Genomic DNA, 19,291 nt, shown 5'->3' with positions numbered 1-19,291 from the left:
AGTATTTTCTGTTTTTTTACAGGATACAGTCCTGATTAGTTGCTATATTCATGCTGACTTCTATCAGACCAGATCTACTACTCCTATTTGACTCTCTGCATCATAATTTGTGTGGCACTGTTTTACCAGTCTGACACTGCCAGTACCCTTACAGTCCCAAATACCCATTTGCTACAGATGCTTGTCAGCTTTATGGATATAAAGACAATGGACTTTTTAAGCCTTGATGCCAGTCAACAAATGTCACACTTAATGCTCTTAGTCATCCATGCATTTATTGCCAGATGTCAAAAGCACCCTCAATCCCTCAATCTGCTTTTTGGTTGATCCTTAGCTTTGACTGTGCATACGGTGAACCTTGGCACTGAGCGAAGGAGTGCAAGTGAAGGAGGTGACAGGTGTGTATGAAGGCAAGTCTTTATTGTACGTTTAGAAAAAAGGCATCAGGGTCATAGGACGTGGGTATATATGAGATTGTCCTGAGCCTTCCTTGTGTGCCTCTCAATATCCCTCTGGTCCATGGAAGCGAGTATATATGAGATTGTCCTGAGCCTTCCTTGTGTGTCTCTCAATATCCTCTAGTCCAAGGGGTTCCTCATCTTCAACCATCAACTCAGCATTCTCCATGCCAGAGAATGTGTGCCGATCACTTCATTATGCAAGGCCTCCCGCTTCTGCAGCTCCAGGTTGTGTAGAGTACAGCAAATCACCACAATATGCAAAACCCTCACTGGATCCTCAGTTGAGATCGTCACTATGGCAGGTGCTGTGCCTCTCCTCTGCTCCAGTGTGAGGGTTCCTCAGAGGTGTGAGCTGCCACATCTTCAGTGGGTAGCATTTGTACTTGAGAATCCAACCCTGAAGCCAAATGGGGGGATGAAAAAACTCTGACATCAGGACTATCGCAGTATGTAGACATCAGGAATGCTTCCCAGGAACTGTGCACATACCTGAAGGATCCACATTTGGTTGTCACAGACCAACCAGTTAGAGATTGAGACAGTGAATAGGGAACGAAGATGGAATGTGTTATTTCAGCATATCTACATGTAGAATATAATAGCTCATTTAAGACTGGATCTCAGATGAGCTCTGAGGAAGAGTCATATGGACTTGAAACAATAACTGTTTCTCTCACCACAGATGCTGCCAGACCTGCTGGGTTTTTCCAGCATGTTTCTGTTTTTATCGCAGATGAAGAGGCTGAGAAAATCGAGGCGATGGAAATGTAATTAGATTTGGTCGAAAGGGTAGACCTGGGTGAGATCAATCAACATACATGTGGAAGCTAACATGTACAGGGGTAGAAAGGGAAGCCAATATTGAAATTCTGGCTACAATCAAATAGGTAAAACAGGGATCAAGTGAGGGAAATCTCACTGAGCCGGATTGCAGTGAAAACAAATTTGGGCAAGGATGTATTGGAACCAGGACAAAATCTGCAGCTGGATCAAGGCCATATATGCACCCCAGTCATAGCCACAGGGGATGTCTTTGCGACTTGGCTAGAAGCTGTGGACAATGTTCAGAAATGGACTTGCAGGAAGGATGGGTGCTGGTGGCAACATCATGTCCAGAGGAACAAGACATTGGAGATAGAGCGGTTATCTGCAAGGGCAGAGGGTTTTAAAGCTGTTTTCTTTCAAAGAGGAGTTTTGAATGTGAAAAGGACAATGCCTGAAGATAGTGAACTTTCAAAACCATTTCAGCTTGCATAGGGGCCAGGAACGGAAATGGAGTGGTCAGCAATTCAGAACATAGAATATACAGTGCAGAGGGAGGCTATTCGGCCTATTGAGTCTGCATCAACCCACTTAAGCCTTTACTTCCACCCTATCCCCGTAACCTTTTTGGTCACTAAGGGCAATTTATCATGGCCAATCCACCTAACCAGCATGTCTTTGGCCTATGGGAGGAAACCGGAGCACCCGGAGGAAACCCACGCAGACACGGGGAGAACGTGCAGACTCCGCACAGACAGTGACCCAGCGGGGAATCAAACCTGGGACCCTGGCGCTGTGAAGCAACAGTGTTCTCCACTTGTGCTACTGTGCTGCCCATGGATTTAGAGGGAGTTGGGAGAATAGAGTGCAGAAATCAGGAAGTTATTCAAAATCTATATAAAACACCAATTCACCCCACCTGGAATGTTGTGTTCAATTCTGGCCACCACACGTCAGGAAGGATGTGAAGATTTCGAGAGGCTTTAGTTGAGATTTACTAGGATGGTTCCAGGGACACAGAATTAAAGCTCGAGTTGTTTTCCTTGGAGCAGAAAATGCTCCCAGGTGATTTGATGGATGTATTTGAAACCATGAAGGGCTTAATTGGAGAAAATAAAGAAAAACTGTTTCCAATAGCTGAAATGCCAAGAGGCAGAGGAGACAAATTTCAGTGATTGCAAAAAATACCTATTTCTTCATGTTGCCTCTGTTCTTTTTTCAGTGAATGGTTGGTATGCTCTGCCTGGCAAGGTGGTGGAAACAGGCTCAATAGAAGTTTTCAAAAGGGAACTGGTTAAGTATTTGGAAGGAGAAATAATACAGGGACATGGGGAAAGAGTGGGACTAACTGGATTGTCCTTTGAAAGAACCTACCCAGACTCACTGGGTCAATAGGCCTCCTTCTGCCCTACACTGTTCTATCTTCTGTGGCGCATGGCTCTGTATGGAAGAATGTTTACAATTGTTAAAATGTGAGAGGTACCGTCTTTTATCATCCTCTGAGTCATATGATATATTATAAAAGATTTAGCTAGTCAAATGATTTCTGGAAAAAGTTTGAACAGTGCATGAAAATAAAAATGATGCAAATGTGTTTTGATGAGTTGATTGTTGAATCATTGCCATTTCATATGAATCTGTATAATTTAACACAACATATTCAATTGTAATAAAATATATATTATGTGCAAAGAACTTGACATTTTAGAACAAGCAGAATTGTTGAACTTATTTAAATTCAATAATTTAATACTGTTATATAATATGATCAGTGGGCCCAGAAACAGGAGATGCACCAGGGCCAGTGATTTCTCTCCCTGTCCCTGATTATGACATTCTTGATACAACCACTACCCCACTGTTAGCGCCAACTTTACCCGACCACCACTCGTTGCAGCTTGAATCCAAACGGAAGAGTGCTTCAGCTGAACAATCTTTCTTCCCCAGCATTAACAACATCTACTCCAGCCCTTCCAATCTAGAATAATATGTATTTGTCCAAAGATCAACATTGTTGTTCACATCAACCAACATTTCAGGGTCATCCTTGCAAGAACACTCTTTATCAGAAGTGTTGATCATTTTATTAGCCTTCACAAATGCCTGTGCACTGATCATTATCTTGCTGTGAGCCACGAGTGCCTGTCTTAACTATTCACTTACCTACTCTTGTGATCATACAGTGGCTGCAGCCTGGTAAATGATAGACATATAGAATCCCTATGGTACAGAGGAGTTCCATTCAGCCCATCGAGTCTGCATCGGCCTTTCAAAAGACTACTCTACGTAAATCCAATCCCCCACCCTACTCCTGGAACCCCACCCGAAGATAAAATTTAGCATGGCCAATCCACCTAACCTGCACATCTTTGGACTGTGGGAAGAAACCGAAGCAGCCAGAGGAAACCCACGCAGACATGGGGAGAATGTGCAAACTTCACAGACAGTCACCTGAGGTTGGAATCGAACCCAGGACGCTGGAGCTGTGAGGCAGCAGTGCTAACCACTGTGCTACCGAGCAGCCCAGATGGAAGGATGCCGTGACTCAGTCAAGGAAATTATAGCAGAAAACCCAAGAAAATTCAGTGCCATAAACTGAGAATTCTGGCTAAATGGGTTAGAAGGAAATCAAGGTAAAAAAATGTATTTTGTAACACACTGTCCCAGGAGGCAACAGATACAAAACCAATTGTGGTGATTTAAAATGGAGATAGGTTGGGAAGTAAGGAGTTACACGATGTGGAGGAGGTCAAAAAGATGGATTAAAAAGATAAGGCTGCCTGGCTAACAAAAGAGTGGGGCATTCATGATGGGTCAAATGATTTTACTTGTTCTTATCCTAATACGAAGGAAGTGGGGAAACGCCAAACTAGAATCAACGCATAATCGTAGTTTAAGCTTGAATTATGAACTGCAGATAATTACAACATCTATAGTTTCTTATACATTGTGGACTCTACTGCCTATTATAGAAACAAATGTTAAAATATGCACACTGACCTCGATTCCTGAGAGTTCTTCATGCTGATTATTTCCATCTTCCCAGTTTTTATTTCTGGAATCTTCTTGGATCTTTTGTTTCTCTATTTTCTGGATTAAGTCATACTCTGCTCCATGTATCTTAACATTTGCCCCTGTATCTATGTCATTGAAGTACTCCAAATATGGGTTGCTGTTGCCTATTGAAGTTATGAGAATATTGGTATGTTTTACTTTGCTTTTGTTTTGAATAAAAACAAAACTATGATTTAGAAATAATTTGTTTAAATTATGTTCTGGGGGGAAAATGCTGTCCTTTCCCGTCATGTTCTCAAAAGCCCTTCTCAAATACTGCTAATAAGGAGAGTTTTTGAAATACAGGCCTTAATCATATCAGAAGATTTCCTGAGCATATACTTGAATGGATGTTTTAGGGAGGCAACAAATAGGGAGTAACCATCTGGAGGGAAAGGTAGTACTGGACAGTTCATCTCTGCTTGCTTAACTATTTGAAACAAATGAATTGTTAAAAAAAACACGAATTAAGAGTTATATTCAGCAAGAAGCCATAAACTAAAAGAGTATAAGATGCATGTCATGCTTTACTTAGTTAAGAAGAAGGAATAGAAGTTTCATTTCAGTTTAAGGAGTGTATGAACAGGCATGGAGAAGCCAACTTCATGATTTCTTATTACATACACGCACAGTGGGCATGAAATTCCCTTGTATGGTGCCGCCTCTAACATACCTCCATGTTTGTAGCATGAGAGCGGCCAATGGCCGCTTCCCATATACATAAGAACATAAGAACTAGGAGCAGGAGTAGGCCATATGGCCCCTCGAGCCTGCTCCGCCATGCAATGAGATCATGGCTGATCTTTTGTGGACTCAGCTCTACTTTCCGGCCGAACACCATAATCCTTAATCCTTTTATTCCTCAAAAAACTATCTATCTTTACCTTAAAAACATTTAATGAAGGAGCCTCAACTGCTTCACTGGGCAAGGAATTCCATAGATTCACAACCCTTTGGGTGAAGAAGTTCTTCCTAAACTCAGTCCTAAATCTACTTCCCCTTATTTTGAGGCTATGCCCCCTAGTTCTGCTTTCACCCGGCCGTGGAAACAACCTGCCCGCATTTATCCTATCTATTTCCTTCATAATTTTATATGTTTCTATAAGATCCCCCCTCATCCTTCTAAATTCCAACGAGTACAGTCCCAGTCTACTCAACCTCTCCTCGTAATCCAACCCCTTCAGCTCTGGGATTAACCTAGTGAATCTCCTCTGCACAGCCTCCAGTGCCAGTATGTCCTTTCTCAAGTAAGGAGACCAAAACTGAACACAATACTCCAGGTGTGGCCTCACTAACACCTTATACAATTGCAGCATAACCTCCCTAGTCTTAAACTCCATCCCTCTAGCAATGAAGGACAAAATTCCATTTGCCTTCTTAATCACCTGTTGCACCTGTAAACCAACTTTATGTGACTCATGCACTAGCACACCCAGGTCTCTCTGCACAGCAGCATGCTTTAATATTTTATCATTTAAATAATAATCCCGTTTGCTGTTATTCCTACTAAAATGGATAACCTCACATTTGTCAACATTGTATTCCATCTGCCAGACCCGAGCCCATTCACTTAACCTATCAAAATCCCTCTGCAGACTTCCAGTATCCTCTGCACTTTTCGCTTTACCACTTATTTTAGTGTCATCTGCAAACTTGGACACATTGCCCTTGGTCCCCAACTCCAAATCATCTATATAAATTGTGAACAATTGTGGGCCCAACACTGATCCCTGAGGGGCATCACTAGCTACTGATTGCCAACCAGAGAAACACCCATTAATCCCCACTCTTTGCTTTCTATTAATTAACCAATCCTCTATCCATGCTACTACTTTACCCTTAATGCCATGCATCTTTATCTTATGCAGCAACCTTTTGTGTGGCGCCTTGTCAAAGGCTTTCTGGAAATCCAGATATACCACATCCATTGGCTCCCCATTAGCTACTGCACTGGTAATGTCCTCAAAAAATTCCACTAAATTAGTTAGGCACGACCTGCTCTTTATGAACCCATGCTGCGTCTGCCCAATGGGACAATTTCTATCCAGATACCTCGCTATTTCTTCCTTGATGATAGATTCCAGCCTCTTCCCTACTACTGAAGATAAGCTCACTGGCCTATAATTACCCGCTCTCTGCCTACCTCCTTTTTTAAACAGTGGTGTCATGTTTGCTAATTTCCAATCCACCAGGATTTGGCCCATCGAGTCTGCACCGGCTCTTGGAAAGAGCACTCTACCCAAGGTCAACACCTCCACCCATCCCCATAACACCATAACCCAGTAACCCCGCCCAACACTAAGGGCAATTTTGGACACTAAGGGCAATTTATCATGGCCAATCCACCTAACCTGCACATCTTTGGACTGTGGGAGGAAACCGGAGCACCCGGAGGAAACCTACGCACACACGGGGAGGATGTGCAGACTCCGCACAGACAGTGACCCAAGCCGGAATCAAACCTGGGACACTGGAGCTGTGAAGCGATTGTGCTATCTACAATGCTACCATGCTGCCAGATGTGCTACATTCTCCACCATAGCAATGAATGGATGGAAGCTAATTCAATTTTTAGTGGATTGGCAGTGAAGGAAATTGTGAGACTATCTGTTGTGTAGCGAGTGGCTGCCTCTAGAAAACTTCAAGCATGGTTGTTAAGTAAGTCCATGAAGATCATGACCACAGTTGTGCGTGAGCTGTCTGCAGCCTTTATACAGGACAGGCAGATACTGTGTCCTTGGTCTTGCAACATATCACAGATCTCCATCAAGGTGGCCTGCAGCAGAGTGGTAGACATAATATGGTCGAGCACGGCAGAAGGATGATAGGAAATAGAAGTAGGAACTCTACGCAAATTGTTCTCAATTCTCACCCACTGCACCCTCTCAGCTAGTACCTGGCTTGCTGCCTCATTTCCCAATACCCAAGCACCTGCCCTGACAAATACAGGTGGGGAAATTTTTGGCAGGACCCTCAGAATCTCTAAAATCAAAAGATCATCAGTCATAAACATCTCAGCTGTCAGAGTATGAATCTGAGAACCCTGCCTCCCGCCCTGCTGTTTCACAGTGGATGTAGCTGTCGGACCACTCGGAAGTGTACAAGAAAGTAATTCTCCGAGGACACGCACGTGGATGTTTTCAATTTGTTAAATTTCCTTTCTTTATGTCAGATCTGGCTGAACCCCACAAAACACTATTGGCTCTTACTCCCATCTGCAAAAAACTGCTCACCATTCCAGCATCATCCTGGAACATAAAGGTTTATTTTATCAACTGCAAACCATTTTTTTCCACCTTTCGTCCCTATCTCCTCCTCCCTCTTCATCTCCAACGTCAAGTGTAAGGGGCTCATAGATTTCTTTGTCTCCAAGATTGAAACCATGCAACCAGCTGCCTCTGCCACTTCCCTCCATTTACCTAGTCCACTGGATTGGATATTTCTTCTTTACTCTTTCAGGGGATGTGGGTGTCACTGACAAGGCCAGCATTTTTTACTCTTTCTTGATTGCCCTTGCATGGAGTCGTTTGCCAAGCCAATGCAGAGGACAGTTAAGAGTCAACTGCATTTCTATTGGTCTGGAGTCGGATGTCGGCCAGACTAGGTAGCAGATTTCTTTCTGTAAAGGACATTGTTTTTTACGACAATAGATGATAGTTTCTTGATCACCATTGCTGAAACTAGCCTTATAATCCACATTCATTCATTGCATTTCAAATCCACCAGCGGCCTTTGGAACCCATGTCCCCAGAGCTTTTTCCAGGCCTCTGGATTAATAGTTCAGTGCTATTACTCCTATAGCATAATCGCCCTCTGTTCTAAGGCTTATTCTAAGGCTGCCTTCCTGCCTTAACTTTGAAATTTAAATTCTTGGTTAAATCTCTTCAAATGAGCCGCACTAATAATAATAATAATAATAACTTATTGTCAGAAGTAGACTTCAATGAAGTTACTGTGAAAAGCCCCTAGTCGCTACATTCCGGTGCCTGTTCGGGGAGGCCGGTACAGGAATTCAACCCACGCTGCTGCCCTTGTTCTGCATTACAAACCAGCTGTTTAGCCTACTGTGCACTAACATATGACCTGGAACTAAGACCTCACTCTATACTTTATATATATATTGCTAAAATATATTATAGATAGATAACTAATTTATAAAGTCTTTAAAACTGGACAAGTATTTTACATTGACAGAAGCCATTACTGACTATGACTCACACACAAGGAATTCCCTGGCATTCAGAGCAGCTACAATCTCGTTATCCCAGAAGGTGTGCTAACAACCTTGTGCTTGTAGAGGCAAAATTCCAAAGGGAGTGTGCAAAGGCACTTTTCATTTCTGGCCAATGGAGATAGCATACCTGTGAGGATAAAGGACCCTGAAACCTCTGGTAAACTTATTAATGGATGAAACATTAACCATCTCGAGAATCCATATCCATCCTTGCCCAAATTAGTGAGAAGTAATGGGGGTTAAGTTACATGTCCCTCCCCTGCCCAAGCTGCTAGAACCTATAATGTAGCCTTGTGAAGCAGAACCAGAGTTCTGCCCAGGCTTAAATTGCCTGTTTCTACTGGAACATATGAATTTCTGCACCCATGCCTTCAAGATTATTTCATCTCGATAAGCCTCTCCCACCATGGAAATCATCATTGCTGGAAAAGTAGATTACCCAGCATCAGCTTCAGCCTGCTAACGTTCTGAAGGGAAACACCATTGGACGTTTGAATCTGGACTCTGTACTCATTCTTACTTTGTCTGTGGTCCTGTACCTCTTTTCCTTATCCCTCTTTTCTTGGGTGAATGTATCGGGGGTTTTAAGTGTGTGTATAATAAACAAACCCTCTGATTTTCCCCCTATCTCAAATTTGCTGCAGGTTTAGTAATAGAAGATTGGATAACTCCAAAACTGAGTGGTTGGGGAAAATCCGCTATGACTTCTAAAGGGGAATTCAAAAATCGAAAACACCTTTCTGTTTATGGATGGGTGGTGGGGGGAGGAATCGGGACTATTTTGAATTAACCACCCCTCCTGTAGCACATACATCAATGAGCTACACACTTCTGGTGAACATGCACCCAATTATGTCTCCATTGAATCCAGAATAAATGAATTGGAGACGGGTGAGGATCAGGTTTGCAAATTTTGGAATTTGAAACCCATCCACCTACCAATACACTCAACCCTGGTGGTGTTTAATTTCCCACTTAGTACAAGTCATTGAACATTTACCACACTTCAGTTTTTTTGTTGTGGCTACACAAACTAGAAGAAAGAACTATGCAGAAGTTGAAGAAATTAATATAATTTAATTGGTGAGAAATTAAACAAATGTAGTATTTATTGTATAGTTGCCTGTGTTGATGCCTGTTGGTACTTATGAATAATTCTCTCAGATGTAACTTACATTTTGTACTGTTTGATTCTGAGTCCATTAAATCTAGCCAATGATCAGTTTCGATAGATGACAAAGACTCTCGGTAGAACTCTGAAATGAATAAATGGCTTCAGTTGTAATTTTAAATCAAACACAAGAGCAATGAAAAATAAGGAAAGGCCATTCAGAATAATTTCCAAAGTTCATGGTTTAATTAAACTTACAGGCAAGCTTACAACACTTTAGATTCCATTGTGGTGATATCTCCCAGTCTGAAATTTTCTCATTAAATATTTGGTCATATGTCACAAGGGGAGCAGATATCCAGTGCTGAGGAGTCATTGTCATCTGCAACTTGTGATGAAATGTCATGCCAGACAAGGTATTTAAGAGCAGAAGATGGACCTCAGGTAAATACAATGATCCAATTTAGAACATTGTGTCTGAACAGTATGGGAAACACGTCTGATGTCACTTTTGGTTTGAGAGCTCCAGAGGCATCGCTGGAAAGAGCCACAATCAGGAGTTAGGATACTTGCATATAGTATGAGGGGCGTCATGCACATTTAAGAATCACTTCCTGTAATTTAATTTCACAGCACCCCTAATGGCCACTGCTGGCCCATGAATCCACCACATGCCATTATCCACTCCCTCACCACAGTGGCCCAAAATTGGCCTCCTCTTCATCGACAGCTACCCTGGGACCATGTGTAGACATTGTCAGCTTGCCAGGTTTAGTAAAATGATGCCCTAGCACCAATAGCCTCATTCACACCTGTTTATTTGTGGGTATCACATATACACCCAGTGCCGGCTTAGGGGCCCCACCAAATCTCTATCCTGGCAGCACGATAGCACAGTAGGTTAGCACTGTTGCTTCACAGCTCCAGGATCCCAGGTTCGATTCCTGGCTTGGGTCACTGTCTGTGCGGAGTCTGCACGTTCTCCCCGTGTCTGCGTGGGTTTATCCGGGTGCTCCGGTTTCCTCCCACGAGTCCTGAAAGACGTGCTGTTAGGTAATTTGTACATTCTGAATTCTCCCTCAGTGTACCCGAACAGGCGCCGGAGTGTGGCGACTAGGGGCTTTTCACAGTAACTTCATTGCAATGTTAATGTAAGCCTACTTGTGATAATAAAGTTTATTATTATATCCCATAATCTGGTGCCATCTAGCAAGAAAACCCATTTTCTATTGTCAGGTCTGACATAATGTCAATGCAGAGGCAATTTAAATCTTGAAGCTACTGTGCATGACTATTCAGGGGACATATCAGCCAGAATAGCAAATGGCAGACTCGCCTTAATGTAAGAACATTGCATATATGTAAATCAGAGAGTCTGAATGCATGCTTAGAACCCAGATATGATTTTGGCTTCCACCTTGTTGCTATTATCTGTTCCTCACACTGAATACACTAGTTAGTTTGCAGTTAATGCTTACTTTAAGCAGACAAGTCATGCCATGTTTGCTGGAGCAAACACATTCATTATATTCCCTAGGAGGTTCTGGATATAGTTCTGGAGTTTACTAAAATTGCGGGATTCCCTCAAGTCCAAAGCATCAATGACTTCATTTATCTCAGTAAGAGGTCTTACAACACCAGGTTAAAGTCCAACAGGTTTATTTGGAACTAGCTTTCGGAGCGCAGATCCTTCATCAGGTGAGTGACTTCATCTATCTTAACTCTTGACCATTTAAGGGAACTCTGCCTTCATGAATCATCTGGAATTGGCACCTGTTACGTGATCACCAGCAGTGCTTCATGCAGGTCATTGACTGCTATTCCATCACCTGCTATTTTATGCTGATCCTCCATCACCACCACTCTTTGATTGTGTGCAGCAAGTGGGAGGTTGTATGCTTTGTGTGCAGCAAGTGAGAGGTTGTATGCTTTGAGACAAGGGCTGCACCATGCACACTTGCCTCCAATTTACCAAACTCCACATGGTGCACTGGATGGACTGGATTCTCCGTTGCCCGGCGGCGAAATCGGGAACAGCTATCAGGTGGAGAATGATTCCCGACGCTGAAATCGTAGCAGGCGCTGGTTTGACGGCAGATCGTGATGCGCTGCCCCCTCCAAATTGGCGTCATCAGGACTCGCGCCGCACGCAGTCACAACTCCATTGGAATGTCATTAGCAAGCTCACCCATGATGCTCTGCCATCGATGGGCCGAGTTCCTGATGGCGTGGGCCACATGTGGTCTCAGCGGTCGTGAGCCTGGTTTTGTTAGGGCAGAGAGAGAGAGAGAGAGAGAGAGAGGGTGTGTGGTCAGTGTCCAACACCGCCACACTCAGCCGAGATCCATGCCACTGGCCGGGAGGTTTCTGCCAGGACTGGCGTGTGTGGTGGGGGATGGCCACGAGGTGGGCTGTGGGGTCGGGGTGGGCGGGTACATGGTCCAGCACTGCCAGCACCATTTTTTCTGGCACGATTGGTGCATGTGTGAGGGGCGTAGGCATACGTGCAGCTGCACACTGTCAGCCCTGCACATGTGCAGCACATGGACCCGATGATTCTCAAACCATTTTCCACATCTCTGACAGGTGTTTCACGCGGCATCGTGCTAGACCCTCGCCGGTAGTGGATTTTGTTCCGATTTTCCCACCGTGAAATGGATCCTCTGTTGGCATTAGCATTTAGCCTCAGGAACAGAGAATACAGCCCTATGTCCTCCTGCAGGAGCTGAATTGCAACCTGTTTACAATGCACGTGTGGAGCGCAAACCGGTAAGCAATTCCTCTCCACGGCATGCAAATTTATACATGGCGTGGAATACGAGGGATTCCCAGGGAATCCCGAATCGGGTCACTATTCTCCGCTCACTGCAAATTGGCCCTGAACCCATCCACCCCTGCACCACAAATCAGCCCAGAGCCCTCCCTCCCCTGCAATGCACAGCAGCACCCCCACCCCCACACCCAAGTACAAGGGTGACTCCCTGGGACCCCTGTAATAGGGAGACCACCCACAGAGATACCTGTCATAAGGAGAACCCCACAGGGACCCCTGTAATAGGGGGAACCACCCCACAGGGACCCTCTGCCTAAAGTGACCCCCCTAGAAAAGAGATCCCTGTCTGGAATCTAAAAAGCAGTGCAGACAGGGGCAGTGAGAGGAATTACAACTGTAACAGTAGAACAGCTGGGACCTGCATTTAGTTCCCACAGATCCGATAGCTACAAGCCATTCATAGCTTTCTCATACTGGTCTGTGACTGACAGCTTCAACAAACCGTCTGTAGCTTTGATTCATTAATCTCCCTTCACAGTTCAGTGCCTAAGTGGTGGAACCCCAATGTTTGCAAACATTGACTACAGGAAAGAGAGGTAAGTGCATTCCAAGCACTAAGTGCACTCCAATCACGCAAGCGCGTGATTTCACTGCACTTACCTATCTTTGGGCAACCTAGGATGGAGAATCCTGCCCGATATGTAGAGATAGGAGTGGAAATGGGAAGGCTCCAAAGATTGCATCGAGCCAAAGCTCTGTAGTAGCTGCTCCCTGAAGACATTAGTTGAGCAATCCCTGCTACCTTACAATAAAAGTCATGCCCAACATATGCCCCCCCCCCACAACATCAAGTAAACAGTATCCCACCAAAGACCAACATGGTTATTCATGTCGACTAATATTACACCAGTTCGGGAGAGCTGATAATGGCACCTCTTCCGTTCTCGCCAGCCCAATACTCCACAAGTCCGGTGGTGGTGGCAGCTCTGAGAATGTGGGGGCAATGGAGGAGATATGAGAGTGGAGGGAGCATGGGTTTGGACCCCGATTTATAATAATCATCGGTTTGTACCAGGTAGGCTAGATGGTGGGTTCCGGAGTTGGCAAAGGGCAGGAATTAGAAGGATGGGGGATCTATTTATAGATGGGAGCTTTCCCAGCCTTGGAGGATAAATTTGAATTGCCAGCAGGGAATGGTTTTAGGTATTTGCAAGTGCGAGACTTCCTGAGAAAACAGGTGCCGGCCTTTCTGCTGCTGCCGCCACGGGGGATACAGGATAGAGTAGTCTCCAGTACCTGGGTGAGAGAAGGGAAGGTTTCAGATATTTACCAGGAGCTTTCGGAGGCGAGGAGCTTAAGGGCAAATGGGAGGACAAATTAGGAAGAGAGATAGAGGCTATGGGTGGATGCCCTAAGCAGGGTTAATACCTCCTCATCATGTGCCAGGCTCAGCCTGATACAATTTAAGGTAGTCCACCTGGCACACATGACAGCGGGCTAGGATGAGCAGGTTTTTCGGGGTAGAGGATAGGTGTGCGAGGTGTGCAGGAAGCCCAGCAAGTCATATCCACATGTTTTGGGCATGCCCGAAGCTTGGAGGGTTTTGGCAGGGTTTTGCTAAGGCAATGTCCACGGCGCTAAAAACACGGGTGTTGCCGAGTCCGGAGGTAGCGACCTTTGGAGTGTCGGAAGAGCTGGGGCGAAAGAGGCTGATGTCTTGGATTTTGCCTCCCTGGTAGCCCGGAGATGGATCTTATTAATGTGGAGGGACTTGAAGCCCCCGAGTGTAGAGACCTGGGTTAGTGACATGGCTGGGTTTCTCAGTCTCGAAAAATAAAGTTTGCCTTAAGAGGTTCAATGGTCGGGTTCACCCGGAGGTGGCAGCCGTTCGTCGACTTTCTCGGGGAAAATTAAAATGTCAGCAGATGCAGTATTCCAAGGGAGGGGTGGTGGGCGGATTGTTGTTTTATGGTTGGGGTGTGTGAAGATTGAGATGGTGGGAAATGTTTATTATACCATGTTGATGTTATCGTCTATGTTATTTTTCTAAAGATTTTCAAATACCTTAATAAAAATATTTTTAAAAATATTACATGGATATCATTGACTATAGGAATATCCTTTGCACATGAAGATTCAAACAGGATGATCATTTAACAGTCTTATACAATGCCTAATGCTAATTGTCACTCTTGCTTAGAACTGTAAATATTTTTGGAATGTTTAATTCAGGGCTTGCCAGCTGTGTAAAGGCTGATTGTCTCCTTAAATTGTATATGTATTCATTAGATGTGCACAGAATAAAGCATTGCTGTAATGCAATCCAAAGTGAGTTCTTGTCACATCAAGCTGTATTGATAAATGCATTAAATCTTCTATGTTGATATTTATTGATTTGCCGTTGATATGCTTATTGATTTGGATGTGGCAGAATTGCCCGATTACAATGCCATGATGTGCATGAGGGAAATATGCATTTAATTACACTAATCAATTTGGTCTGTGAGAGTAAAGTTATTTAGTTATACAGGCTACAATATGATCAAGGAATTGCTGTCTGCCAAAAATAAATTGCATTGTTCTTCTCACATACCTTTCACCCAAGTAATTGATCGAATTTCTGTTAAACCACCACCATTAAAATATCACCCTGCGCTGGAAAGTGCAATTAGCATCAGCACTACTTAATTGGACATTTATGTCCAAATGGACTGTAACAGCATGGTGTAAACTGAGCCTTAGAAATACCAGCAGGCTGGTTATCCCTGCAGTGCACTTTCATCGGGAGACTGTTAAATCTACTCTGAATATCGATATACCTTTTAGAAGCTGTTCAGTATCTTCAATTCTCAGTGAAGGAGGACACGACTTTGAAACCCTTGCTTTTCTGTGGTACGGTTGGTGATTCATTTTTAAAGTTGAAGTTTGATTTTCCGTATAAGGGCCACATGATTTGGAAAAATTTATATCTTTTGTGTCTTTTTCTGTGGAATTCTTTAATTTTCCTTGTGAACTTTGCTGCTTTTCACAAGAGTTTTCAACCACAATTTGTGGGGTCTGCATTCCACTTAGTTTCCACTCACTTCTTGGAGTGGGATCAGATCCTGAAGATGGGTCATTTAAGTCTTTTACATTGGAGGATGGTTCAAGATTGGTATGAGGGGAATATTGTGATGTCACAGCCGTACATTCATTGCAGATCAGAGAGGTCACTGCTCCCCCGAGCGAGTTGAAGACCTAAAACCTGAAAGACAAGGCATTTTATTAAAGTATTTGTAATTTTATAATAATAACAATAACAACAACAGAAAAGAAAGCGAATCCAAAAAAAACGTAGTACTTACATCATTTCCATCCCGAACAAGTCCCTCCTACACTTAACAGAAAATAGCCTAACTTCCCCCCCCTTTTAGATATTGCCTCTGCTGACAGTTAATTTTCCCCGAAGAAGTTGATAAATGGCTGCCACCTCCGGACGAACCCTCGCGTTAACACTCTTGGGGCGAACTTGATTTTCTCAAGACTGAGAAACCCAGCCATGTCGCCAACCCAGGTCTCTGATTTTGGGGGCTTTGAGTCCCTCCACGCTAGCAATATCCATCTCCGGGCTACCAGGGAAGCAAAGGCCAAGACGTCAGCCTGTCTTGCCCCTTGGACTCCCGGATCTTCCGACACTCCAAAGATCGGCACCTCTGGACTTGGCACCACCCTTGATTTTAACACCGTTGACATAGCCTTAGCAAAACCCTGCCAAAACCATCTAAGCTTCGGGCATGCCCAAAACATATGGACATGGTTTGCTGGGCTTCCCATACACCTCGCATATCTGTCCTCTACCCCAAAATCTTGCTCATCCGGGCCACTGTCATGTGTGCCTGGTGAACTACCTTAAATTGTATCAGGCTAAGCCTGGCACACGATGAGGATGGTTAAATCTGCTTAAAGCATCTGCCCACAGACCCACCTCTATCTCTCCCCCAGCTCATCTTCCCACTTGCTCTTTAGCTCCTCTATCTGCATTTCCTCCGAACTCCATAAGCTCTTTGTAGATACCCGATACATTCCCCTCTCCCACCCCCATTCTGGAAACTACCCTGTGCTGTATCCCCCGTGGCGGTAAGAGCGGAAAGGTCAAAACCTGCCTTTGCAAAAAATCCCGTACCTGCAGATACCTGAATCCATTTCCTGTTGCCAGTTCAAATTTCTCCTCTAAATCCTTCAAACAAGAGAAGCTCCCATCTATGACTAGATCGCCCATCCTCTCAGTCCCTGCTCCCTGCCATCTTCGAAACACTCGATCCAGCCTTCCCGGTACAAACCGATGGTTATTGCAAATCAGGGCCCAGACTGAAGCCCCCTACACTCTCATATGTTTCCTCCACTGCTCCCAGACTCTCAGGGCCGCCACTACCACCTGGCTTGTGGAGTACCGGGCTGGCGAGAACGGCAGAGGTGCCGTTATCAATGCCCCCAGACTTGTGAACTTGCATGATGCTGCCTCCACTCGCTCCCACATCACCCCCACCTCCACTTCCTAATCATGGCTATATTTGCCGTCCAGTAATAGTTGCTAAAGTTCGGCAGTGCCAACCCATCCTTCCCTCGACCACGTTCCAGCAACACTTTCTTCACTTCCAGGGTTTTACCCACCCACACAAAGCCCAAAATAAGCTTGTTCAACCGTTTAAAAAGGGCCCTCGGGATAAATATAGGGAGGACTGAAAAACAAACAGAAATCTGGGGAGGACCTTCATTTTTACGGTCTGTATTATTGTACATAGTTATCATGTAGTTGAGGGTCTAACAGAGCTTTGTATAGCTGGGACATAGGCAAAATTCTCTGCTTTGCGTCACCAGTAGCGGAGTTCCCAATGAGGCGGAGAATCCGAGGTTGTGAAGAAAATGGGATCGCCGAGCCCCCTTGCTGGCTTCGGGATCCAGGTTTAAGCCCGCGCCACCTGGAGGATGCAAATGGATTATTAAGACACATTTACAACCACTTAGCGGGTCGGGCACCATATCCTCTGGGCCCGCGTGATTCTCCGGTCCGGTGGGCCGGGAATCATGTGGGCAAAAATCACTACAGGTCTTGACAAGCATGACCCTGACTTGGTGGACCTCGTGGTGGGCCAAGGGGCGTAACTCTTTAAGGTAGTTTCCCCCAAATTCAATCAGAGGGCCAATGTTTATAAACATCAAGCTTTGATTGGCAGCACTTTAAACAGAATTTCCCAACACCTCCTTTCACACTTGAGTGATATTGAAGCGGTCAGCTGAAACTTGACAGCACTTAACTCTGTTTGAAGTGATCCAGGAGCTGTAAGTTAAAGTTTGATGTTTATAAACGTAGCGGTTAAAGTTTCTCAGCCATGAAGAGAAATGAATGGAGCAATGCTGATAGAGATCTGGGTGTGGAAGCTGTCAATCACAGCCTAGTAAAATCAATAAATGCATACTGGCTTGTAGTTCAAAGGTCTGAGAGGTTTAAACACAGCTTACTGGCTTTCTCTTTCCAGGAATTGACAGGTGGTGCTTCCTGTGTCTGAGCCAGCAGGTGTACGGCCCAGATGAGTATTAAAGCAGTAATTTTTTTACCTGCCTCTGTCTGGGCTGCTCTCTAGCTTCCAGACAGGCTTCTCTCTTCTGGGGGGGCTTCCTGACAGTGGTCTCTTTTCTGGGGGGGGGGGGGGGGGGGGGGCTTCCTGACAGGGGTCACCTTTGTGGGGAGTCTGTAGGGGGTCTCCTTATTTAGGGGGTCTTTGTTGGTGTATCTTTTTTGTGAGGTTTCTGTGGGGGTCTCCTTACTTAGAGGGTCTCGGGGGAGGGTGAGTCGGGTCACTTCAGTACTGGGGGGGGGGGGGACCCAGAAAATCCATGGGTGGAGGGCTGAATTGCAATGCGTGGGGGGGGGGGCTGAATTATGATGCGGGGGGGCAGCTGCAGTATCTCTCTATTGGGACCCCCGTTCAAAAGTGCAGCCCAATAGCGGGATTCCCCAGGGAATATGGTCTCATTATTTATAAAAGGCTTGGGGATAAGCCAGGGAACTACAGGCCTGTGTGTCTCACATCAGTGGTGGAGGAACTAATGGAGAAAATTCTGAAGGAGAGGTTCTGGGCTGGATTCTCCGTTTCAGTGGCTAAGTGCCAACGCCAGCGGAGTATATGTGGTCTTTTACGACCAATAAATGGGTGTGAAACCCTCACTGATTCCGGAAACCCCTGCCCCCTGCGCTGAAAATTGCTGGTGAATGGCTGGGTTCCGGGCCACGCATGCGCACAACTGACGACCTGCAGTGGCCGCAGCGTACAACATAGTGCCGGCCGCGCGTGGCCCAACCAACCATCCGCAACCCCACAGCCCACCCCCTGGCCACCCCCCACCAGTAACCCCAGCCCTCGCAGAAGCCCCCCGGCCAGCGGCACAGATCTCAGCCAAATGGTGGCGCTGAACACAGTCCGCAGCTGGCACGCCGGGTTCACGATTTGTGTGACCGCACGTGGTCCCCGCCATTGGGAACTCGGTCCGTCGGGGACGGAGCATTGTCGGTGGGCCGGCCGGTGATGTAGCAATGCCGTTGCAACGACGCATGCCGCACATCACGATGACGCCAGTTTGATGGGGGGGGGAGCACGGTTGACCAGCGTCAAACCGACACCAACCCTGATTTTGGCGTTGGAGTCCATTCTCCGCCCAATCGCCGAACACAATTTCGGCATCAACGGAGAATCCCACCCTCCATCTCCACTTGGAAAGGCAAGGTTTGATCAGGAATTGTCAGCATGACTCTGTCAAAGGGAGGCCATACCTAATAAATTTGATTGAAGTTTTTGAGCACGTGACTAAGTGTGCAGATGAGGGTAGTGCAGTTGATGTAGTTTACATGAATTTCAGCA

The 19,291-nt window shown here is 45.3% G+C and overlaps 1 protein-coding gene across 1 annotated transcript in view; it reads right to left on the bottom strand.

Annotated features, from left to right (window-relative positions):
• Nucleotides 1-19,291, bottom strand: part of LOC119962310 — a 48,441-nt gene that overhangs the window by 22,877 nt on the left and 6,273 nt on the right. The window contains exons 2-4 of the mRNA XM_038790295.1: nt 15,215-15,639; nt 9,687-9,767; nt 4,224-4,402 (exon numbers count right to left, since the gene is read on the bottom strand). Coding sequence (XP_038646223.1) covers nt 4,224-4,402; nt 9,687-9,767; nt 15,215-15,458 — 504 coding nt within the window. The 5' untranslated portion in view covers nt 15,459-15,639. The remainder of the gene's footprint in view (nt 1-4,223; nt 4,403-9,686; nt 9,768-15,214; nt 15,640-19,291) is intronic.

The sequence above is a fragment of the Scyliorhinus canicula genome, chromosome 2 (assembly GCF_902713615.1).
Source record: "Scyliorhinus canicula chromosome 2, sScyCan1.1, whole genome shotgun sequence".
NCBI lineage: Eukaryota > Metazoa > Chordata > Chondrichthyes > Carcharhiniformes > Scyliorhinidae > Scyliorhinus > Scyliorhinus canicula.
Note: the sequence above shows the minus strand (reverse complement) of the source record. Positions and strands in the feature narration are given on the sequence as shown.